The 25,895-nt window shown below is 45.3% G+C and overlaps 2 protein-coding genes across 2 annotated transcripts in view; one reads left to right on the top strand and one right to left on the bottom strand.

The window, feature by feature from the left end:
• Positions 1-4,433: 4,433 nt before the first annotated feature.
• Positions 4,434-7,583, top strand: LOC124690989 (NAC domain-containing protein 35-like). The gene is made up of 3 exons (XM_047224294.1): positions 4,434-4,731; positions 4,905-5,176; positions 6,667-7,583. Exons 1-3 carry the CDS (start codon positions 4,467-4,469, stop codon positions 7,285-7,287), a joined length of 1,158 nt encoding a protein of 385 aa, XP_047080250.1. The 5' UTR covers positions 4,434-4,466; the 3' UTR covers positions 7,288-7,583.
• Positions 7,584-13,448: 5,865 nt separating this feature from the next.
• The window catches only part of LOC124655619 (acyl transferase 5-like), a 56,918-nt gene continuing 44,471 nt past the window's right edge, over positions 13,449-25,895 (bottom strand). Inside the window, exons 3-4 of the mRNA XM_047194488.1 lie at positions 22,676-22,773; positions 13,449-13,908 (exon numbers count right to left, since the gene is read on the bottom strand). Of these exons, the coding sequence (XP_047050444.1) occupies positions 13,548-13,908; positions 22,676-22,773 (459 nt within the window). The 3' untranslated portion in view covers positions 13,449-13,547. The remainder of the gene's footprint in view (positions 13,909-22,675; positions 22,774-25,895) is intronic.

Here is a 25,895-nt window from a genome sequence, read left to right as displayed (position 1 = left end):
AGGCACGCGACTTGTACTTTGGCTGATTTGTGTCCGTCAACGCAATATATTGGAAGCGGGCGGGCAAAGGCACACACCATCGGTATGAAGATAGCAGTCGCATGGCCCCATTGGCGCGCACGGCGGGTACTTTCTGGACCCAAGTGCAGCTGGTCCCAACCTAGTAGTCACGTGCCTTCCTGTTTGCTCCGCTACTAGTACGAGCACACCAGTCGCGTGTGCCTTTTCGGCCCGCGATTACTAATAGCAGCCGCTAAGGATGGCAATTTTACCCATGGGGATGGGTACCCGCGGTACTGTACCCGCATGGGCAGGGTATGAGTACACTTTTATGTCCATGGGTAGTACCCGTACCCTACTCGCCAAGTCATGGGTAGGGAACGGGTATAGCCTCGTACCCGCGGGTATACCAATACCCTGCCCGTTTATTGTTAACTTCTTACGTGACACATCTACTTTTGTTTAGTTATGAGTTATAATATGAGAATGTGATTTTTATATTATGTTAATTGTTATGTACTTAACTACCTATTATTGAGTTGAGATAATTAATTTTTTAATCAAATTTGTTATTGATAAATGTAAAATTGTGAGTGACTTGCGTACAATTTAACCTACCCACCGGATACCCAATGGGTACGGGTACCCAGCCGGGTATGGGTATGGGTAAAGTTTTATACCCATGGGTACGGGTATGGGTACAAATTTGTACCCATCGACTATACGGGTATGAGAATGTATTGCTCTACCCTACCCATACCCTACCCATTACCATCCTTAGCAGCCGCGTGCGTTCAGATGGGTGCGCTGCCAATGAGTGTGCCCCTATAGCGTTTTCCCAACTACTGAATAGTAAAAGTTTGACTAAATAGTTTTAGCATGACCACTTGCTCGGTATAGTTTGGCAATTTAACAATCCAACATATATCTTTAAAGTAAGCCAAATGTTCAAATGGGTGTTCAAAAATATCACATCTTGCAAACCTTATTTTGTGCTGGAGTACAAGTAATTGAGGATTAATCGAGTGGTGTTTTGGAACATGGGTCATATGCTCCTTTATTTTGAAATGCATGTTATGAACATTTTAAATTTCAAAATTTGAAACAAAAATTTGTACGTACATCTTCACGGCTAACGCTCAAAGTCGTTTCATAAAAAATCGACTTATCATGTGACGTGTGTAAAAGGACAAAATTCAGCTAAAATAATGCTTTTAACAAGATAAAGTTTCTCCTTTTACATAGACCACAAAAATATTGGTTTTCGTGAAACTTAGCGAATGCACATACATTATGGAGATGTACATGTAGAATTTTTATCCAATTTTTTGACATTTCAAATATGTTTTTTGGTAGAGGAGCATACGCACCGGAGCCGAATTGAATTTCACAGATTAATCTCATATTAGTGTCCCCTTGATCTTAACATAGGAACCATTAAACTCGATGCATGTAAATGCATTCATGAACTTTGTAGTTCATTGATACATATTTCCATGTATTTGCATCTAAATTCTGCGAAATGTGATGCCTAAATTTTCTAGAATTTTTCCTATTTTTTAAACTCTGTAAAATGGGATACCGTCGCTATAGCTGCGCTATAGCTATCTTAGTGGCACGAAATTTTACCGCCACTCACTATTTATTTGTACGTGTGCGCCCACCTCTTGTAGTGACACTTCCAGAAACCATGTATGATGCACATTTTGGTGGTGCTTGTCGATAGATCGTGCACTGCGGTCAAGGCAGCGCCCATGGCTGCGCGGTGGCGGCCATCGATTGCATGGGCTGGCGGTATGAGCTGGCTCCGACGTGCTGCTCTGCTTTGGTGATGGTTGGTGGCAGTGGGCCGCGGAATTGGCTCTCGACCAGATCCTTCGGTGGAGTGGTTGGGGGCTGAAGTGGAGCAGATCCGCACAACTCGACGATGATATAGGTAGCTGCGAATTGCGAAGGCACATCTTACCAAGCTCCCACTTTGGTCATTGCAGGGATGTCAATGTCTATGTGTAGTTACCTTGTTGAAGGCATCGTCGCTGAAGTCATTGCCTGCTCGCTCGAAGTATTGTAGGGAACCATAGATCTAGGTCTCATGCATTGGATGATGGCAGTGCTATCGGTGTCATTCTTCCTCTTGATGGCATCGTTTTGAAGTAGATGCATGATGGAGGAGCCAGAAGGTGGAGTGGGGGGCATCTACCGCGTTGACGATGGTGGGTCTTTGCAGCATGATGGAGCGAGGTCTCGGCGATGGACGCGTGTAGGGCAATGGTGTTGCCTAGCATAGCATCGTTCCGGAGATTACGTCAGACCTAGCAAGGTCAATGCCTTGATCCCTCTTCAAGATGGGTCGGCGGAAGTTGGTGGCTCCAGCTCCTAGAGCGTTCACATACGGTGCACACAGATGAACTGCTGGATCCATTTGTGCTCCTGGCCAGCCGTTGGGCATCTTGGTGAGGCCTCCAAATTATATGGTATGCGATTGGTGTGAGGTTATGGCGCATGTCCCTACCATGGTCACCCCCATTAACAAAATTGTAGGTATAGTGTCAGATGTCGCCAAGAATGTGCTCTGGGTCGATCAATTGTTTTTGACAATCTTTATCAAATAATATAATAAGTAAGAATGTGCACATTATTTTGATGTAGATGCCGGGTTCAACCTCCTTAAAAAAACTAGCTTGTATTTCTCTTGCGTTGGTGTCAGAAGTTTGGTATCGGTGGAGTGGTGTTTGGCATGCCCATATTATGTTGGTGTTCTTGTGAGCTTGGACATGTATATTTTTTTTGTCTAATCTTACCTTAACTAACTGAACAACTCTCTTATTATTTATTAATTAATGAAAAAAACTATTTTTCCTAGTTTTGGAGAAGTACAAGCCACGCATACAAAACACACCGGATTTCCTACCTCTCTCCGCCGATGTGGAGACATATCACATATATGAGCTAGCTAGTTGGCTGGCAGCAGCGGCGGAGCTAGATCAGAGCCGACCATGGTGCACACAAGGTGAAAATCTGTAGCTATACAAAGAAAACCAAAATTTCCCGGGATCCTGTGCACCCTGTTGGCTCTATAGGGATCCGCCCCTGGCTGGCAGTGTACAGCTAAGGAATGTACGTGCAGTGAAAATAAATGTGAAAATAAATGATACTCCTTCCGTTCATAATGTATTTCTCTTGCGTTGGTGTCAACTGTTTGGTATCGGTGGAGTGGTGTTTGGCTTGCCCATATTATGTTGGTGTTCTTGTGAGCTTGGACATGTATCTTTTTCGTCTAATCTTGCCTTAACTAACTGAACAACTCTCTTATTATTTATTAATTATTGATTAATGAAAAAACTACTTTTGCCTAGTTTCGGAGAAGTACATGCCGTGCATACAAAACGCACCGGATTTTCTATCTCTCTCCGCCGACGTGGAGACATATCACATATATGAGCTAGCTGGTTGGCCGGCAGTGTACAGGTAAGGAATGTACATGCAGTGAAAATAAGTGATACCCCTTCCATTCACATATATGAGCTAGCTAGGTTTAGTTAAAGATAAACTTTAAAAAATTAACTAAATATCTAGAAAATATATCAACATCTGTTTGTCAAACACTATTTTTTTTTAATTCAGGTAACTGTGAATAGAGGAAGTACGTAGTACTAGTATGTATTCCAGGCTAGGGCTAACATACAAGTACACGTCGTTGCTCGAATTTATGTGCCACCGCTGAGCTCGCTTTCTATGGAGTGGAAGTCCCCTTCAGCTCCATCGCCCCCCTTCTTATAAGTGTTTCAGCTCTCAGTCGGCCAACATAACTTCCTAGTACTACTACTGTAGCGGAGGTAGTGCGTGCAATGTTACCTCCTTTTTACCAGGGGCACTTGCAGTGGAAGAGACAGGTACAGCATGTAACAGATCGAGCTGTGATAATCCAATTCCTAACTTAGCTAAAAGTAACAGCTATTAATACCGGCATGTATACATCAACAGGTCCTCTTCTAGCCTGCAGTTGTCTAAGTTATAACTACACACATCTTGTAACAAAAAAGTTTCTAAGTATACTGTACTCCCTCCATTAATAAAGAAATGCCGGAGATTCATCTAAATTCGAATGTATCTATAGCCTAAAAATTGTTCTATACATTAAAAAAGTATTTAGATACATCTAAATTTAAATGAACTTACGACATATATTTATGGACAGAGGTAGTACTATTTTCTCTCGTTAATTATCTCTCTACCCCGGACCACCACCAGCTAGATCAGTACAACTTGCATCAATCAGTCTCATTTTCCACAACGCCGTGCGTATCACCGTGTGGCGTGTATGTGTAGCTAGGGCTAGTGGTGTAGCTAGCTTGCACAATCTATCTAGGACTAGTACTTCTTCAGTCCTCTTCTCCCCTAACAGCTTTGCTTGTGCTATAAAGGGCGCCGGCGGAGGGAGGGTATTGGGGAACGAGGTGATCGATATGACTCGATCAAGGCCGACGACCACCATGGGCGGATCGGTACCAGACCACCACCAGCAGCACGGTGGCGGCGGCGAAGTCGACGGCGTGCAGCTGCAGCAGCACGGCGAGCACGTGGAGACGGTGATGCCCGGGTTCCGGTTCCACCCGACGGAGGAGGAGCTGATCGAGTTCTACCTCCGTCGCAAGGTGGACGGCAAGCGCTTCAACATCGAGCTCATCGCCTCCGTCGACCTTTACCGCTACGACCCATGGGATCTCCCCGGTATGCTACTGCCCAACGAATCCACCTAATTATAATCATGGCTTCCCACCGCGCATATGATTTCATGCACACGTGACTTGAGATCCCCTTTAATTAACTGATCTCGTTGATTTCATGTGAACCTATTCACCTTTTCTCATGTGACTCTCGATCTCTACATATGCTGTGTATAGCTCTAGCGTCGATTGGGGACAAGGAGTGGTTCTTCTACGTGCCTCGGGACCGCAAGTACCGGAACGGCGACCGGCCGAACCGAGTGACGCCGTCGGGGTACTGGAAGGCGACGGGGGCGGACAGGATGGTGCGCGTTGTGGAAGGCAACCGCTCCATCGGCCTCAAGAAGACACTCGTCTTCTACGTGGGGAAGGCGCCCAAGGGACTCCGCAGCAGCTGGATCATGAACGAGTATCGCCTCCCACACGGCGAAACCGAACGATACCAGAAGGTACTACTAAACCTGATCGACCTACCTGTTGATGTGTTCTGCTAATTGTTGGATCGATGTATAAGCATCATGCCTTTTGTACTTTTGTTAAACAGTTCCTTTCATAATTAATTTACTGCTATTTTTTCACAAGAAAAAGAAGAAAGAACTTCAGATTGCAAGAAATGCGAACAGATACTTGAATCTTGAGGTGTTTAAATTTTGAGTTTTTGGGGAGAGATCTTGTTGCAAAAAGCATAAAATGACCCTGATGTGTCCACTCAGAAAGTATTTCCTTTAAACTTCTGGAGTGTTGCGTTGATATGATATATGATGCATGGCTGGAGAGATTTGCTTTTGCTAGTCGTTGGCATGTGTACCCAAACTGGAACTGATTGCACATATTGTCTGCTGAAAAGGTGTTCGAAGTGCATACTGAAAATTACGTGCGCAAGAATTTTGGTAAGGTCCAATTAAGAAATATATACAAGATCATTCTTGTTTTTTTTGCTAAAATACTATAAGGGTTTAAGATGGTGTCCTTTTTTTTTGTATATCTGGTCATTTTGTGTGTTTTATAGGCAACAAAGAGTTAAGTTAATTAAATTTTGTGGAAATCTGTTTCCCTTTTAATTTTTGTATGGATCGATGTTGATTCTTGACTATATAAGCCTTCATTGGAAATCTGTTACACTCTTTCACATACAGCTTTTTCCTAACCACCATTTATCTTACCTTTTTGTAAGTATATGTACATGACATCATTGGTATGTATAAAGCTGCAACCCTGTGATAACTAATAAATAAAAAGTGCATTCTCCTTTCCTTCTCCATTTCTTTGTTATGCACTGATCTGTATTCATAGTTTCATACTCTGATTAGAAATACAAATCCTTTTGCGATATTTCCCATAAAATATGGTACTTGACCGTAGATTTATATGCAATGATGTTAACTCGCACTCAAAAATTATATGTACAGAAGGCATGCATACTTTTTTCGATAAATCTAGTAGTATGTCTGATGTTTTAGGGCTTGCAATCTTCTGTTTTTAATACACTGTTAAAATGTTCTTTTGGCACAAATCTAGGACATACAGTTTAGATATGATGCATATAGTGTGTTGCTGTTCCTTTTTGGTGGCTTCGAGATCAGCTCCTAATTTCATATAGCATGAAACAGATGAGACAGAAGTCTTTTGTGTGCCTAGTTTGCTTACAATTTGGTGCCTTCCATTCTTCCATTCTTCCTTATGACTTTTTTAGGAAGTGGGTCTCGTCTCATGTTGCCATGCATACGCATGCACGTGAAATCATTTGAATGGTGTTTTTTTTTTCAATCCATACATAACACTAAATAGTTACATAGAAATAGAATGAACCTATATTTGCATTCTAGAGTAGGGATATATAGTGGGAGTCTCTGCACATATTTGGTCAACCAATTTTCATTCTGATTATGCTAATTAATTAAGAATCCATCCATGAGACATGTGTGTGCATATGTGTCAGGAAATTTCACTCTGCCGGGTCTATAAACGCCCAGGGATCGACGACAACTTCCACCTCATCGGCACAACAACACGATCGTCCGGCTCAAAGGCCACAACAACGAAGCACACCACAACAGGACATAGGGCTGCGGCAGCGGCGGCGCACCGCCGCCAGCCGCCAATGTTCGTGGACGGCGGCAGCCACCAGTCATCATCCGCTCTCAAGTCATACAACACTCACGCTACCCGAGGGACGAACATGTCCCTGTCTGCAGCAATGGCAGGGGCGACACCACCGTCAGTAATGTTCCGGTCGACGGCTTCCTCCCTGAGTTCCATCACGTCGACGGAGGAGGACGGAACGTCACTCTACCACCACCTCAAGGGACCAAACAACCCAGCAGCAATGCATCTGCCTTCTTCCACGCACGCTTCCCTGCTCAACACAAGCTCCTCGGCAATGGCAACCATCCCAATCGACGAGCTGAGTAGGGCGATCGGAACTTACACCCATGCTGCAAGCCCTAACCAGCCGACGCCGCCATTTCAAGGCCCATTGCTTAACTTCCCTAGCTTGGAGAAGATATGGGATTGGAACCCTCTACTAGAATCTCCCAAGGTTTCCACAAGCTTCAAATAACTTGGATTCTTAGTTGCATGCATGGATCGATGCTCTTATTATATAGGAGTATATGCTCCCATTATATGGTAAACTTATGCATATGTACTATATAGTCCATTACCCGGGCTAGGACAAGGCTATATGTGCAACGAAATAGGTAATTGGTATATATTATGATATTTCTAGTCCACCCATGCAGTTAAATGTATGTAAAATTTAATTGGTGTAACACTGTCCATTTCAGTTTGATCCCAGAGACCTTGCAGTGTAACTCAATTGGAGGAGTTAATAAAGGCTAATGGAAGTTATAGATATGCGTGATCCTATCTTTTTTTCATAATATTCAACATTTAAATTAAGTATGCATATATATGTAGACATGGTGTTTTTCTGTATACATCCGTACAAATATCTGGTTTCCTCTATCTGGTTTGCTCTTTCTAAGGGAGCAGTAGATTCTTTCATCGCTGAATTGCACACAAGAATTATGCGCTGCTTTAGTTCTTTGGAATGTGCAACTGTACAGTTGCTCTGTTCAAAACCTCAAGTCACACATAAATTTTCTAATTAAAATGTGAATATTTTGTAATCATTGGATCAAGAAGATACGGCTCAAACCATTCAATCCTAGTAGGCCAAATTTTCCCTAAAAGGTATATCCGTTATGTAGATCCGCTACATGAAACTGCTCCTCGTATGACTGTATGCCCTATATGGCTAAATATAATTTGGGCAAGGTTCAAAACAAGACTAATAAATCCTATATGCTCGGACTCTAACACGCCATTTCATATCAACTTATCTGCACTTTTATTTAGAAAAGTTTCAAGGACATGGGTTAGGATATACTCCCTCTGTCTCAAAATAATTGAAGTTCTATTTTTTTCCTTTCTCGAAGTTTGACCGATGTTATAGGAAAATGTGCCAGTATGTGCAATGTTAAATCTCTACATAGTATGAAACTTTACTGTGTGATAAATGTAACAAGGTTAATTTCATGGTCCAGGCGTTGATATATTTTCTATAAAATTGGTCAAACTTCAAGAAGTTTGACTTAGGGTGAAGTTAGAGCTTCAATTATTTTAGAACGGAGGGAGTAGGAACTATGGTATTTTCTCAGTACATGTATATATCTTTATTCGTATCAAACTTACTTTATTGAATATACAGAGGCAACCCAATAGAATGAACATGTCATCTCAATATGGCAATAAAGGTTCCAAATGGTAAATAAAAGCAACTTCAAGTTCCTGTGAAGTCGATGTTTGTTGACAATTCAAATCGTAACATCTCACTGTTCCTCCAAGCACGCGGTGAAAAAACTACAAAAGGTTGAAACTTTACTTCGAGGACTAACCTCAAAGGTTTAGTGTGGCGCATGAGCCGCCCATCCTAATAGTTGGTGACTTTCAATCGAAAAATGCTAAGGGAAGAAGAGAGCACCAAAGACCTAACTGGGAGAAGTATTAACCAATATAAAATGAAACCACCAAAAAATTATGTTAAGTTCTCGGATGAACATCCACTAGATTAGGATCCACCCATCGTTTTACTAGACATATACATTACAATCTCCTTGGTGTCGACTACGGTAGGCACACCGAAATGAAGATAAAACATTCAATTTCAAATTAACTATGTAGCATGCACCCCTGGAAAGTTACTAATCAAGGAGGACACACACCAAACATAAAATAACCTTCTACATGCCAAGCCTTGATCCACATCAGGGCTTGCTCCACTTCCTAGAATGTATTGTATCGTCTGACGGCCGAGGTGAGTGGAGCCAATGCAAGGACCGGTGAGATGAATAGGATGGTCTCTCTAGATCTTGGAGAATAGGGTTTGTTCTTCGGTTTTCATTCGGTAACTTTTTCTGGCATTACATCAGGGATATATTAGATAATGTGGCAAAATGGATATTAAAACATAACAAAATAAAAATTCCATGATGTGAGCATTGTTTAACATTCTCTGGGATTGCCGGTCATTTAGTCACTTAAAATTAATAGTAATAATACATATATTTGAGTATATGAATTATATGTGTATATTGGTAAGTCTGATATATGAGTGGTTTGTTTCGTTGTTGTCTCTTTCAATTCCTGAAATGGCATCCTTTCATAATACCTGTATTACCAGCTCCATATTCGTAACTTGTTGTCACATTTTTTTGAAACAATATTCGTCACATATACATATACCTCCGGATTTAGAAAAACAATATTCAGAAAACAAGAGAAGAGAAATATGCATCCGCCTCTGATCCTTTATTACACACACAGTTTGGGATCCACGAACTACAGTTTCTCGTTTTGGGATCCACGGACTACAGATGTCTCCGTTCCAAAAAAGTTATCTTAGATTTGTCTAAATTTAGATGTATCTAGACACTATTTAGTGCGTTGATACATCTAAATTTTAATAAATCTATAATATTTTTTGCGGGACAGAGGGAGTACATGAAATGATGATAGCACTCTCTGGCTGCTATTTCTTGGAGATAGCGAAAACAAAGACGCCCATGCATCGGAACTTTGGTTTACTACTATAGATAGATTGTGACTAATTTAATGTAGCTGAAATTACCTGAACTTCTATCGTGTGATCATAATCCTTTGATCCAATGAACTGTACGCTCACGTACAGTAGCCAGCTTATACTTCTGCATCTTTTGGTCGATTTTGCTAATGCATCTCCTTTTTTTTTTTGAGGGTGTGCTAATGCATCTCCTAGTTATACTTTTCCCGTCTCCGATGAAGTCTGCGGGCCGTGGGCGTCACGGAAGAATGGGCTTTTTAGCGACACACGCACTCTCCACATTTTGTCAGTGTGAACTCTGATAGCCTAGGCTGGTGGCGAAGGTGGGTGAGGGAGTTATGATTACGGAAGTTAACACCCGCAACCGCCCAGCCAATACAGGCACCGCTTCCATGAATGATCGAATTCATGGATGGCGCCTGCTTGGGAGATTTGCTATGGTTTTGTCCGTTGGGTTTATTTTATGGCTCTGCTAGCTAGCCCAAATCAGCTCGGTCTCGTTTGAGGGACGTTTTGATTTACCCGTCATCTGGCCATTAACACCTTCGATGTATTTCTCAACACCTTCGATGTATTCTCGGGTGATTTGCTATGTCGACATCTAGTTAGTTCGATCTCAGAAAAAAAGACATCTAGTTAGTTGCCACAAGCTCACATAGCTCTTTTTTTTTTGCGGGAAGCTCACACATAGCTCATTGTTATATGCAACTGCTTTTATAGCAATCTGAAGTTCATAGACCATTGGCTCAGTGGGTCCAAAATAACCCAGATACAAATTAATTAACGAAATAAATAAAAAATCAAATTATAGAAATTTGTGGGCTAGGTACAAGTTTACGTTTTGCCCCTTCTCTTTTTTGGTTTTTGTACTATCTCTAATGCGTCGCTAATGGCTCTCCGGGTTCTTGTCTTCCTCATCTCCGGTCATGACCGTTCGAGAGGGAGAGGTAATGGCTCTCCTCCATGGCAGGTGCCCCGACGAGCCACCGCCTTCAACGGCGTCGTGCAGAAAGGCTAAGGTTGGGATGGCGTCGTAGTGGCCACACTAAGGAGAGGACGATGACGGAGTGGCCAGACGACGCGTCGTCGCGAGCTCCCAAGCATGGTCATGGAATCCCCCATCTCTGGCGACGCCACAGCCGTGCATGTGAGGTGCGATGAAGCGCCGTTCAAGGACGTGGCCTCACCTCGCCCGCCTCCGCCTCCGCCAGCGATGGCAACGTGAGGTTGTCCGACCCTACGCCAGATGCGGGCATGACTAGTGATTCGGGAAGGTGGAGCTTACAGGTAGGTCCCACTGATTGGGAGAAAAAAAAGAGCGATGAGACTTTGATTTTAGCATTATTTTGGGGTGGGTTTAAATGGGTCACCTGCAATAACAATAGCGGAGCATGGACCAACCCCTCCGTGGCTATATGCCCGAGGGTACAAATAGTTTATTTTTTAAAACTTTTTTAGAAAATGATTTAACATTGTCAATTTCATAACTATTTCATTCTATAACCGAAAATTATATATAATATATCAAAAAAATAGAAAATTCCCATTATGTGTTTATGTATAATGTATGCATTTTGAAACAATTTGTAAACTATTGTTACTATTAAACAAAAAAACTGTTTGCAAAGTTGTGCACCTTTGTCCTTTGACCATTTTCTAGGTAGTGCATCACAAACCCGTATGTGCTAGGTGGATGTAGGGCGGGCGGTGATAGCAGTGTTCGGGGACATCTACTTGAGATCACCCACTGTCGAAGACACTGCTAAAATCCTCGCTGTCAATGAAGCTCGAGGATTTCCAGGGATGCTTGGAAGCATTGACTGCATGCATTGAAAATGGAAGAACTGTATGTTTGCATGGCAGGGAATGTACACGGGTCACATAAAAGGCTGCACTGTGATACTTGAGGCAGTGGCTACCCGTGATCTCTGGATTTGTCACTCCTTCTTTGGTATGCCGGGATCCAAGAACGACATCAACGTCTTGCAGTGCTCGCCGATCTTCTCCAAGCTTGTTGAGGGTCATGCTCCCTTGGTTAACTTTGTGATCAATGGCCGGCAGTACAACAAGGAATACTATCTTGCAGACGGTATCTATCCAAAATGGGCGACATTTGTGAAGACTATCTCAAGCCCCGTCCTCCCGAAAGAGCAGGAGTTTGTCAACGAACAAGAAGGTTGCCGAAAGGATGTCGAGCGTGCATTTGGTGTCCTCCAGCAGAGATTTGCTGTTGTCCGGTTCCCCGCTTTGACTTGATGTGGGAGGTGATGAACTGTTGTGTGTGCTTACACGACATGATTATCGAGAATGAGTGGAAGTATCCGGTTCCTCTGAGCGAACAAGCTGCACCATATGAAAGAGAAGGTCCTCTTGCACAGCCTAACTACCAGGTGCCGACATCGTGGGCTGCGTTCATCGCTATGTGTCTGGAGATTCGAGACTCCACAATGCATCAACAGTTGCAGGATGATATGGTGGAGCACATATGGATGCTTCGAGGCAACACCAACTAGTTTCCATTTGATTTGTTTGAAAACTTGTCTTATTTTGTTGAACTGTAACATTTATTTGTAAAAATAAGCCAAATGTTGGCAAAACTGGCCAAAATTACCGAACTATGCTGGATATTTGATTTTGGTCGTTTTCAGGGACGCTTTTTTTTTCTGAAAAATGCCGAACACCGGGTGTCTACCGGGGAGACGGCTGGAACTTCGGCGCTCCCCGATCGAAAGTTTCGTTCAATCCGACGGTATTTAGCGCCAGATTTGGCCGTGGGGAGCACCAACGGCTGGAGATGCCCTTACAGTTTCTGGAGCAAGCTACCACGTACATCGAACGAGGAACATACCACGACAGAGAGTGCTTTGCACAGTAATATTTTGCAGTTAGAGTTGAGAGAAACTCATGGAAATGCGGAAGGAGATAATTAGAGCAAGTCCAATAAGTCCTAGTTAGCTGGCTATAAGGATTAAAATAGTATATTATTGTTTAGATGGATGAGAGAGAGGCGGAGAGAGAAGGAGAGTGGGCTCTTATGCAAGAGTCAGCTCTAGCACGTGCTCCTAGGCACTTTGTGAGAGTGAAAGGTGGGTCATACATTGATAAGATACTATATTTTTATAGCTCACTATTATATATGTTGACTCTAAATCAGAAACTCAATTCGGCTCCCGGGTGCGTATGATCCCTCTACCATAAAAACATATTTCCAAGTGTTAAAAAATTTTGACAAAAAAATTTACATGTACATCTTCATATAGTGTATTCATCAAGTTTCACGAAAAAATTATATTTTTTGTAGTCTAAGCGAAAAAGAGAAAATTTATCTTGTGACAAGTCTTTGTTTCAGCACCGAATTTTGTCTTTTTTACACACGCCACATGACATGTCAATTTTTCATGAAACGACTTTGTGAGCGCGTAGCACATGAAGATGTACGTGCGAAATTTTTGTTTCAATTTTTTTGACATTTAAAATGTATCTAACATGTATTTCAAAATAAAGGGAGCATACACTCCCATGTGCCAAAATATCATTCCCTAAACTCTAAATTGGCTATAGATGATATGGTACTTGGCTTATAGTCAACAACTGGCTACACTATTGAACGGCATTGCATTCGAAATCATCATTGATGGAATTGCCCCCCACCGAGTTATTCACTACCATCAACCACCGAGTTTAAAACGTCTCATCTCACCTGAACATGTCCTACATGCCCAAGAGAAGGAGAATAATTAGGCGAATTTTGCGAGCTCGACGGCTAACACGGCGGCGTGATGTTCCTCGACGCACCGGAGCACCACCCGGATGCCTCCGCGCCTGGGCGCCGGCGGGCTGACGTAGTTCAACACCGGCACGAAGTCAACATGGTCGTTGTGCGGGAACACGTAACTGGGCACGCCGAAGCCGTAGTCCACCTCGTCGAACCCTAGGCGGCTCCAGTCCGACAGAATCGTCGTGTTGTAGTCCAGCGACACGTTGTAGAAACCGTCGCCGCGCATCCAGTCCGCGAACCCCGCAGCGATGGCCTCCTTCGCTTCCCGTACCGCGCCGACAAGCACCGCCAGTGGCGACTCCCGGACGGCCCTGCCAGTGCATGCCCAGACTAAATATGCGGAACTAAAGGCCCCCCCTTTAGTCGCGGTTTCTTACGAACCGCGACTAAAGGCCCGTCCACGTGGACGCCAGCCGTCCGTCGGGGCGGAGGACCTTTAGTCGCGGTTCTCCAGGCTAACCGCGACTAAAGGCCTCCGCGGGTTTAGGGTTTAGCCCCCCACCTAAATCTGGTTTCTTTTTAATTTGTATTGTTTTATTTCTTTTATATTTTATTTTGTGTTTTATTTTAATTTTGAAGAAGTTTCAGTACTATTCTACGCCACCATATGCATATGAATGTACAAATTCAAACAAGTTTGAAATTAGAACCAAGAAGAATTCAAGAGGAATATACAATATATATTCAATCTCGGATGACCATATATATATATACAATTTCGAACAAGTTTCCATACACAATTTACGGCATCAGAAGTTCTACGTCCTCGTAATAGTGTGCGCCTTTAGGATGGAGGACTTCCCTTATCAAAAATCACGCTAGTTCCTCTTGAATTGGTTGGAAGCGAGCTTCTGGACTAAGCGTCTTCCGGAAGTTATTCCTCTTGACGTTGTTCTCCGACGGCTTCCGCTCAGAGGTGTATCTCCGGATGAACTCACAAACATAGTATCCACATAGATTGGTTCCCGGTGGCTGAATATCCCCAGACAGTAACCTTCTAAATTCTAGCTCTTTTTTTTAATTCACCGACCGTTTCATCTGAGAACCGTCTCCAAACCCTACAAGGCAAAGAAAATTAAATGAACAAGGGAGTTATTAGTTACTTGATATTAGGAAATGAACGAAAGAGGCCGATCGATATAGAGCGCAAATGATTGAAAATAATTACTTTTGCACCATATTTCTCATGTTGACCCAAAGCTTTGGATCCATATTCAGAGTGTCCATGATGAGAACTTCGGAGGTGTGAAATTCAATTATTAGCGGAATCCGGTGGAACCTACGGACACGATACATGCACGAGTGTCATGCATAACTCATCGATTAGACATACCATGCATGGAGTAAACAAAAGAGAATGTGCTCAAGACAGAAACACTCACCCAAAATGGTAAGGAAATAGAATTTGACTTTTGACTTGCTGCTTTGTAAGAAAAAGCCACAGGTCTTGCTCCACGTCTAGGGGGTGTCTATATTCATTAACGATTTGTGGGTCAATGAACCCAACATCATGGATGTTCCTTTTGTGGCATTCCCCAATATTCATTCTGCATAATAGCGTACAAAACAATATAGTTAGGAAAATATATAGTGCAAGCAATGAACGAGATGAGGTAAAAATAAATCACTTACTGAACATAGAAACTGATGATAGATTTGTCGAGCTCGCGCAGATTGAACAGCTGGAACAATTCACTCATATGAACTATTACATAGTAATTTTTGAAGTGATGCTCATGTCTAACTTCCGCATAAATATATTCTTTGTCGGCGTTATTTTTTATGTAACCCTTGTACCAACGTAGCAGATTTTGCATTTGTGCTGGTAGATCCTCTTCCTGCACAGGCACGACGAGAGGCCCATTCGGCACATATGTAATTGCTACCTCACTTATTGGCGCCTCCTCAAGGCCTAACACTGCACGAAGAGTCATACCGATCTCGGCCGCTTTTTCTCTGGCAACCGTTACAGTCATTCCTTGTGCTGCCGCAGCTGCTATGATAGCGGGGTCCATTAGTTCAGCATCCGGACCGGTGGCTTTCACTATGAGCGGGGGGATCGATTGTTTATTTGGTTCCCCGAGCTGGGCAACTTGTTTCCCGCTTTTTTTACTTTCTTGTTTCTCCTCCTCCAAGGCATTCTTCTCCTTCTCCGCCAAGTCTTTCTTCTCCTTCAATATGAGTGCTTGCCTACGAAGTTCACGTCCATAGTCGTCAGACATATTCTTCTCGTCTTGGGACGGTGTGCTCAAAAATGACTTAGCCCACTTCTTTTCCTTCTCAGAAAATACTGGCTTGGGCTCAGGCTCTCTTTTCGCCTTCATATCCGCCTTACATTTCTCATGCTGAGCAGCCGCGGCCAAGTTGGTTTGCTCTTCACTTTGTTCCCAAGGCCTTGGGAGGAGAGGCTTCAGTGATGGCTCCGGTACCTTTGTGGTCTTACGTACATAAGGGTCCGGGTTAATAGTCCAGGACTGCTTCTGCTTCTTCGCCGGAGGTGGATTGGGGGGCGGCGTACCTGTCGGAGGCGGACTGGGGGGCTGCGTCTGCTTACCCGCCGGAGGTGGATTGGGGGGCAGCGTCGGCTGACGTGAAGGAGGTGTAGGTGAACCACCACCACCACCGCCACCACCACCACCGGAGGGGGGTGGACTTGTTGGCCTTGGCGCCTCGCCTGGAAACTTGATGAACTTCTTTTTCCATAGAATGAACTGGTGCTTGACATCTCCAAGTCTTTTCTCCCCTTCGGGTGTAGCATAGTCAATCTCCAGGTCCTCAAACCCTTGGACTATGTCTTCCACCGTGACACGAGCATAACCATCTTCAATGGGGTTGTTGTGGTGGAGTGCTCCAGGTGTACAGGGTAAAGCAGTGCCGATGGCTACCTTCATGGAAATGTTCCCCACTGGATAATGCAGATCACATTCTTTCATCTCCTTTACATCGTCCACGGGGTAGCGAGGAGGCTCCGGTGCAGTAATATAGATCATCGGTGCATTAGCACCAGCCGGGGCCAGCAAGGGTGCATTAGCATCAGCCGGCGGGGCCTCCGTGGAAGCCACGCTGCTTCTCCGCTGCTGGCTTCCGACATCCGCTGGATGATCTTCATGCGTCCCAGCTACCGATCTTTCTTGTACTAGTACATGCACCATTTTCTTCATCTCATAGAATTCCGATGCCAAGTGCGCCACAAAATCTGCATCCCGATCCCTCTTTCTCTTACGGCTTCTGTAACTGTACGGGTCATTTTCCTGGGAAAACCCTACTTTCCACGGAATGGCGCCTTTGCCTCGTACACGTCCTCCGTGTTCAGGATTCCCGAGGGCAAATGTCAGTGCGTTGTTCTCTCTGTTGAACCTGATCTTCCCCTCTTGAGCTTTGGTCATTGCATTAATAAGGGCTTCAGTGGGTTTAAACTTTGGCTGTCGGTGAACACACTCCCCTGTCACCGGGTCTAGCGATTCCCCATGCCCGTACCACCAGATTTTGGCCCTTGGGTCCCATCCCTCTGTACCTAGAGGGATTCCTCGCTGTCTCAGGTCGTCCTCCATCTTCTGCCACTTAGGCTCCGAAAGGCGGTATCCTCCTGGCCCCATAATATGATTGTACGTTTTCTTAGCCGCATTTGCCTTATTTTTTCCCGATATAGCTTTGAATTGCTCCGATTGCTTTTGCCTCACAAATTCGGGCCAATCATCTTCCAGCTTCTCATACTGTTGATACGTCCATTTTGCATCACTATTTTATATCATAATTTACTGTTATTCATTGATATATTTCATACTTAGAGATGATACTTATGTTGTTTCACCTATTTTGCATGTTTCATGATTATTGGAGAATCACTCACCGGAGTCAGGATTCTGCTGGAAAAAGCACCGTCAGAATGCAATATTTCTGAAGATCAACAATTGACGGAAATTACACCGAAGATCTTATTTTTCCAAAAGAATGAGCCAGCCAGAAGGAGGAGCCGAGGAGGGCCGCCAGGGCCCCCCCATAGGTCGGCGCGGGCCCTGCCCTGGCCGCGCCGCCTTGTGGGGAGGGGGCCCATAGCCCCTCTCGGCCGCCTCTCTTTCGCGTACTTCATCTACCCGAAAACCTAAGGTGCGGGGAATAATCGCGAGGAGACACAGCCGCCTCTGCGGGGCGGAAAACACCAAAGAGAAAAGAGCTCTCCGGCAGGCTGAAATCCGCCGGGGAAATTCCCTCCCGGAGGGGGAAATCGACACCATCGTCACCGTCATCGAGCTGGACTTCATTGTGATCATCATCACCATCATCTCCACCACCGTCACCGTCATCTCCACCGCTGCACCTCATCACCGTTGTAACATCTAGGGTTGAATCTTGATTGTTTCATAGGGGAAACTCTCCCGGTATTGATTACTCCTTGTTATTGATGCTATTGAGTGAAACCATTGAACCAAGGTTTATGTTCAGATTGTTATTCATCATCATATCACCTCTGATCGTGTTCCATATGATGTCTCGTGAGTAGTTCGTTTAGTTCTTGAGGACATGGGTGAAGTCTAAATGTTAGTAGTGAACTATATGTTGAGTAATATTCAATGGTTTGATATTTAAGTTGTGGTGTTATTCTTCTAGTGGTGTCATGTGAACGTCGACTACATGATACTTCACCTTTATGGGCCTAGGGGAATACATCTTGTATTCGTTTGCTAATTGTGGGGTTGCCGGAGTGACAGACAACCTGAACCCCCGTTGGTATATCGATGCGGGAGGGATAGCGGGATCTCGAGTTTAAGGTCTGTGGTTAGATTTATCTTAATTACTTTCTTGTATTTGCGAATGCTTGCAAGGGGTATAATCACAAGTATGTATTAGTCCTAGGAAGGGCGATGCATTAGCATAGGTTCACCCACACAACACTTATCAAAACAATGAAGATTGATCAACTATATGAAGCGAAAGTACTAGACTAAATTCCCGTGTGTCCTCAAGAACGTTTGGTCATCATAAGTAAACAAACCGGCTTGTCCTTTGTGCTAAAAAGGATTGGGCCACTCGCTGCAACTATTACTCTCGCATTTTACTTACTTGTACTTTATTTATCTGCTATATCAAAACCCCCTGAATACTTGTCTGTGAGCATTTACAGTGAATCCTTCATCGAAACTGCTTGTCAACACCTTCTGCTCCTCGTTGGGTTCGACACTCTTATTTATCGAAAGTACTACGATACACCCCCTATACTTTTGGGTCATCAACTGTCCATTGAAACCCGGAGTCTTCCCCTTCTTGACATATTTATCCGCTAAATTTTTCTTGTGGGTCCGGAATGATTCGGTCATCTTCTGAAGAGCGAACTCTTTGACTAGCCTCCTCCTATGACGTCCCCCCTCTACCTCGTTCCCCTGTTCATCGTATTTGTTGTATTCCGGAGGTAGAATTAAATGCTCCATAAGCTTTCTCCAGCATTCCTTTTTCATTCTCTTGTTGACAAAACTGAAACCAACACGTGCCTTCACTCGCTCATGCCATTCCTGGACGGTGATCGGGACGCTGTCTCTAACAACGACTCCGCATTGGTTGATGAACTTGGTATACGTCGCTTTGGGCTCCAGTGGCCTGCCGGTTGCACTGATAACATCGATGTTATATGTTACTCCTTGTTTCAACGTCTTGGTTTTGCCACGCTTTGTCTTCACCGATTTTTTCGACGATCCGGCCGAGGGCTAAAATAAGAAAGAGAGTCGCGTTAATACACATATTTATTCAAATCGGTAAATTTGTATCACCAGAGGCACAATGTATATATATACCTCGCCGGAGGTGGTTGCTAATTGCTTATATCCATCGTCATTTGTTGACGGTTGACCTCCATCGACAGTGTCCGTTCTTTCGTCATCACCTTGTTGACGACCTTCACCTTCACCGTCAAGATTCAGATAAGAAGAGACATGCCCTTCTTCATCTTCTTCGGCCGGCACATAAGGAATGTCTCCGTTTATGATGCCGAAAAGATGTGCCTCAGCTTCCGCATTCTAGTTTTCCCTAATCGGGTCGGCTCTATCATCCGCCATATGTCACTCCTGAAAATATGTAGTAAAAACTAATTATATTAAGTAAAGGAAGGGGCGGTGGCGGTGGCGAAAGGGGGGCAGTGGTGAAAGGGCGGTGGCGGTGGTGAAAGGGCGGTGGCGCGCGGTGGCGGTGGCAAAAGGGCGGTAGTGCACCGCCCCCTCGCCGCCCCCTCCGATCCTCTCTCTCTCGTAAAAAAACAAAAAAAACCCGCGCGTATATGGAGGGGGCGGCGAGGGGGCGGCGCACAACTAGAACTATTGTTAAGTTAAAAAATTGGTTAAGTTAATTTTTTGGTTAAGTTAAACTTATTGTTAAATTAATTTTAAAAATTGTTAAGTTAATTTTTTTGTTAAGTTAAAAAAACAAAAAAAAAGATTGTGAGAGAGGGACGCCGTGTGTACTGTGGCGCCCCTCTCCCGTACGTGTGTGACGCGGCCGGCGGCAGCCGGCGCGCGTGGTGTGTGGCGCGCGCGCGGTCTCGACGGAATAATAGCGGCGTCGGCGTCGGCGCCGGCGCGCGGCGGAGGCGGAGTTCGGCGCGGTGCGGGCGAGAGGCCGGCAGACGTACGGGGCGGGAGGAGTTCGACGACGTGGGCGACGAGAAGGGCGGCGGCGGAGGAGTTCAGCGGCGGAGGAGTTCGTCGGCAGCGGAGGAGTTCGACGTGGCGACGAGCAGGGGCGCTCGGGGGAGGAGTTCGGCGGTGGAGAGTTTCGATCGGCGCGGCGGCAGCGTTTCGGCGTCTTCGAGAGAGAGGAGATGAAGTGAACCGCGGGCGCGCGCCTTTTTATAAACATTGACCACCAACCGCGACTAAAGGGTGATTTTTCGCTGTCTCCTTCTTTCCCGCGCGAAGAGGTCTTTAGTCGCGGTTGGTCTCACCAACCGCGACTAAAGCGTATTTTTGAGAAATAGTTTATTTCTTAATCATTAAAATACAAATAATATATCAAAAAATCAGAAAAATAAAACTAATTCATTTCAAAATGTTAAAAATACAAATAATATATCAAAAAAATTAGAAAAATAAAACTTCTCATGTAAGCAGTGCAGCATGCATTGCATCCCTTATTTGTCTGTCCTGAAAGGTTACTAAGAGCAGGCCAATCGTTGATGGTTACGAAAAGCAATGCTCGTAGGTCAAATTCCTCTTCTTTGTGCTCATCCCACACACGTACACCAGGTCTGCCCCACAACTGTAAAAGTTCATCAACTAAAAGCCTTACGTACACATCGATGTCGTTGCTGGGTTGCTTCGGACCTTGGATGAGCACTGGCATCATAATGAACTTCCGCTTCATGCACAACCAAGGAGGAAGGTTGTAGATGCATAGAGTCACGGGCCAGGTGCTATGGATGGAGCTCTGCTCGCCAAAAGGATTCATGCCATCTGTACTTAGACCAAATCTTATGTTCCTTGTGTCAGCTGCAAAATATTTGAACTCTCTGTGGATCTTTCTCCATTGCGTTCCATCTGCAGGGTGTCTTAACTCCCTGTCCGACTTACGGTCCTCTTTGTGTCATCGCAACAACTTGGCATGCTCTTTGTTCCTGAACAGACGTTTCAACCGTGGTATTAAAGGAGCATACCACATCACCTTGGCGGGAACCCTCTTCCTGGGTTTCTCGCCCTCAACATCATCACCAGGGTCATCGCCTCTGATCTTATAACGCAATGCAGTGCATACCGGGCATTCATTCAAATTCTCGTATTCACCGCAGTAGAGGATGCAGTCGTTAATGCATGCATGTATCTTCAGAACCTCTAAACCTAGAGGGCAGACAACCTTCTTTGCTTCGTACGTACTGGCAGGCAACTTGTTATTCTTTGGAAACATATTCTTCATCATTTTCAGCAAATTTTCAAATCCCGAGTCAGATAGACCTTCCTGTGCCTTCCATTTCAGCAAATCCAGTGTGCAGCCCAGCTTTTTCAGACATTATCGCATCCGGGGTACAACGACTTTTTGTGATCCTCTAACATGCGATCCAAATTCTTCCTCTCCTTTTCAGTTTCACAGCCTCTCCGTGCATCAGCAATGGTCCGACCAAGATCATCAACGGGCTCATCACGTGCCTCTTCTTCACCTTCCCCTTCACCTTCCCCTTCACCTTTCCCACCTTCAGCATCCTCCATGAAAGTATCACCGAATGATCAGGATAGTTGTCATCGATGATATCATCCCCTTCTTCATATTCTTCCATTATAACCCCTCTTTCTCCATGCTTGGTCCAACAATTATAGTTTGGCATGAAACCGTGCCGAAGCAGGTGCAGGTGAACTTCTCTTGAGGAAGAGTAACCCTTCTGATTCTTACAGCCAACACATGGACGAGATAACAAAACCCCCGCTTGTTCGCATTAGCCACTACGAGGAAATCTTTCAAACCCGTAGTGAACTCGCCGGAGAGTCGGTTACCGTACATCCATTGCCGATTCATCCGCATTATTATTATATAAAGTATATAATTAACCATCATGCATTTGTTAAACTAACTAGCTAGAAATAATAGAAATTAAACAATGAACTACACACATGCATATTTTATCAATGACACATGAAAGGTTCAAGTTGCTAACCACGATCGAGGAGGAAAAATAAATGAGAAAGCTCAAGTGTGGCTCGGACACTTCATATCATATTTGTTTCATGCTCTCGGTCATTTCATCGAACACCTTGTGTGCATAAGAGGAAGCAAAAGCAAACCCACCACCCCTTGTGAAGATTGTGAAGAGAAGTGGCACCAAATGGCTAAGTGAAGTGAGCTGAGTTGCCTTTTATAGGGATGGGCCTTTAGTCCCGGTTGGCATGGCCAACCGCGACTAAAGGCCTTCGGGCCAGGCCTGAGGACCTTTAGTCGCGGTTGGCCTGGCTAACCGCGACTAAAGCTCCTCCCGTCCACCAGCTGGCCACCGAGCGCGTTGGGCCCAGGTCTTCAGTCGCGGGTCGCCTCCCGAACCGCGACTAAAGACCCCTTTAGTCGCGGTTCCTATATTTTGGGGACTAATGGGGGCGGATGGAAGCCTCTTTTTATACTAGTGATGCAACGGACGCGAGATACACGCAGTTGCCGTAGTACCCGTCCACCGTTGGTAGCACGCCGCGGAGGAGGTGCCGCTTGCCATGCCGGCGATGACTCTCGGTATGTCAAAGCTCTCGAATTAACAAGCACGCAATATTTCGCAGATCTAGAAAAGATGTTACGGGCAAAAGATACGAAGAAAAGAAGATAAAAGAACAAGAACGCGGTGCGGCCTCCCCGGCCTACTTCGGCTCCTGCCCGGGCCGGGTGGGCCGGCTTCGGGCTCCAGCTCTGCAGCGACAAGAGACCAAGATAGAGCATCATGCTACTTTACGTATAGCTATCAATAGTCCTAAAGTATACCACCGTAGAGCAATAGTGCTACTGTAGCGTACAATTGATAAGACCCAGTAGTCAAATCATGTACAGTGCGTGAGGATGACTCTTTTTCCCACGGATGGCAGTGTACACGCATGGCAGTCTCTTTGGGGCCTCTCTCGCGAGCTCTTCTCAGCTCACAATAGCTTCTTCCTCTTCAAGAAAAACAACTCTCTGTATCACTCATATACTGACATATCGTACATTAGACCTGCATGAGTAGGGGTTTTACCTCCACCGCGAGGGCCCTGAACCTGGGTACATCACCGTGTGCTGTGTACCAATCCCACATCCGGATACCGTCGACGTCCATAGAGGGCTCACTTTCCCTCTACTCAAGCCACCCCCAGCATCTACCGTGATCGAAACCACGACATGCCGGCAGCGAAACCGACCCGGACCTTGGCGTCGTCAGGGAGCACCGCAGCCAGAGCCAACGCGTGGCACTTGAACAACACGGCTGTCACCGCGTCGAAGGTGGATCAACCCTCACCCGCAGCCTGCTTCAACTCGTACTTGATGCGCTCGATGCTCTCCGCCGGGAAGTATAAGACTACTTAGAGCATATCCAGCCGCGTCCCCCAAAGGGATTTGGGGCACGCCAGAGAAAAAAATGTTCCCAGCCGCGCGTCTGTTATCGCCGGATTTTAGCCAAAGGAGGAGATGGGCCGTGATTGAGATGGGCTTAGAGGATATGCACATAAAGTGTTTCTGAATCGGCCTCGTGCGAGAGTTTGGGCTAGATTGCCCGTATATTTGTACATTATGGTAGATCACTTTCAGTTTAGAATTAAGAGATAGAGTTTGGTTCGTACACAATTAGGTTTATTTCAAAGATAGAAAGTCTACGGACTATAAATATGTACCTAGGGTTATTGAGAAAGGAGGACGATCACGTTCACAACAAACACAATCTAGGCGCATCGCCACCCCTTGTTTCGAGGGTTTCTTCCAGGTAAGCGTCATGCTGCCCAGATCGCATCCTGCGATCTGAGCAGTATCAGTTTATTCGTTGTTTTGTGTTGCTCGTACTAAAGCCTTGTTGATGGCGAGCAATACCGTTATCATAGATGTTTTGGGGCTAACATCAATACTTTTCTGATATGTTAGCGTAGTTATGCTGCCCCTAAATATCTAGCTGCCTTTGCACCTATCTTGGGTGTAAGGGCAGCGTCTTGCTTGGTCTTTATTTAGTAGATCTGATCTGTTATGGTTGTTCCTTGTTCTCCAAGGATTAGTTTGATATCCGCATGGTTAGGCCTTGCAAACGGGTTAAACGATCCAGTAGTGCGTAAGGTATGGTTTGCCGATCCTAGAGGGATTGTTCCGGGAATCGACTTTGTGTTGGTTTTTAGGCCTCTTCTAGGACTAGTTTTCTATTATCTTTCGTATCTGCCAGGCTCAACTACGCGTAGGATGTTCCGATTATGCGGTGAAAGCCCTAGACTATCATAGATTGATTTAACTTTGTATTGATAAAGCAGGATCCCCATGTTATCGTAGATCCAATACGAACCATGGGTCAATCGGCTCTTTGAGCCGATTCACAGGGTAACCTGAGAGCCGATCGAGGCTCGGATTTAATGTTTACGTGTCTGCCATGCAGGAAACTAATTGAAGCAATCCATCACCTTCCTGACCAGGTATAGGTCAGGTGGCACGCCCTCGCAACAGCAAGGACGTGTGCCGGAGTTTGCGGGCCGTCGCCCGAGGGACCAGGACCCGCCAGCAGTTCTGGGAGCCTCCCGGCTCTTCGTGTTGCTCGTCGCTGCTCGCCGGTGGGTTTTGGCAGGCAACACATTCTGGCACGCCCGGTGGGACATTCTACAGCAACTGCGTCAACATCTGCAGCTGAGATGGCGGACAAACCAATCACGTACGAAGATCTGCCTGAGGAGCACAAGAAGAAATATGATGAGATTAAAGCCGTCTTCGAATCCGATCTCATCGGCTATTTCGAGAGGACCCGTCAACATGGCATTAGGTGGAGAGGGTTCTCACCCGAAGGCGTTCTCGATGAAGTAGATCTATCTGTCCCTTCAGAGGAACGCACCGCAGCTCGCGCCGGAAGTTAATTACATGGTGGCTCATTCTCTACACCGTCATTCCGAGAGCCCGGTGAACGCTTTCGAGCGCATTGCGTTTCGCGTGGTTCAGGAAATCATGAAGCATCAGTACTCTCCGTCAGGGCCTGCCCTAGGGACTCACCAGGGGAAATACCGTTCCTGCACCGGACCGCACTGCCGTTCGCGCTTGCAGCTCCCGAGCCACGGTGGTTCACCGGCATACGTCGTCTACAAGGTTGGAGGCGATCCTGGCGATTGCCAATTCCTGTATGAGCCGCCTAAAGAAATCCCACATGGATACGTGTGCACATACGTGCCGGACTGCAATAACTTGGCGCGCACGAACCAGATTGCAGCGGGAGGAATTTCTGGAGCGGACGCCGATAAACAGGCGTGGCTAGCTAAATATGCCACCGGAACGAGTCATGAAAGCTCAGCCCCTGCAGCTCATACCGTGGAACAAATCAGTACAATCTTGAGAGACCAGTTTGGCATCCTGCCAAAGAGGAGAACAATCGGCTATTCCAAGCCGTGCCCCAACGAATATGATTTGATCCCGCTGCCGCCCAAGTATCGGCTCCCTGAGTTCTCAAAGTTCAATGGATCAGAAGGGTCTAGCTCAATTGAGCATGTGAGCCGATATTTGGCACAGTTGGGCATGATTTCAGCATCAGACCCGTTACGTGTAAGGTTTTTTGCGCAATCTCTCACGGGACCAGCTTTTGGGTGGTACACCTCATTGCCACCAGATTCAGTCCGGACGTGGAAGCAACTGGAAGAGCAGTTTCATGTTC

This window comes from Lolium rigidum, chromosome 1 (genome assembly GCF_022539505.1).
Source record: "Lolium rigidum isolate FL_2022 chromosome 1, APGP_CSIRO_Lrig_0.1, whole genome shotgun sequence".
Taxonomy (NCBI): Eukaryota; Viridiplantae; Streptophyta; class Magnoliopsida; order Poales; family Poaceae; genus Lolium; species Lolium rigidum.
Note: the sequence above shows the minus strand (reverse complement) of the source record. Positions and strands in the feature narration are given on the sequence as shown.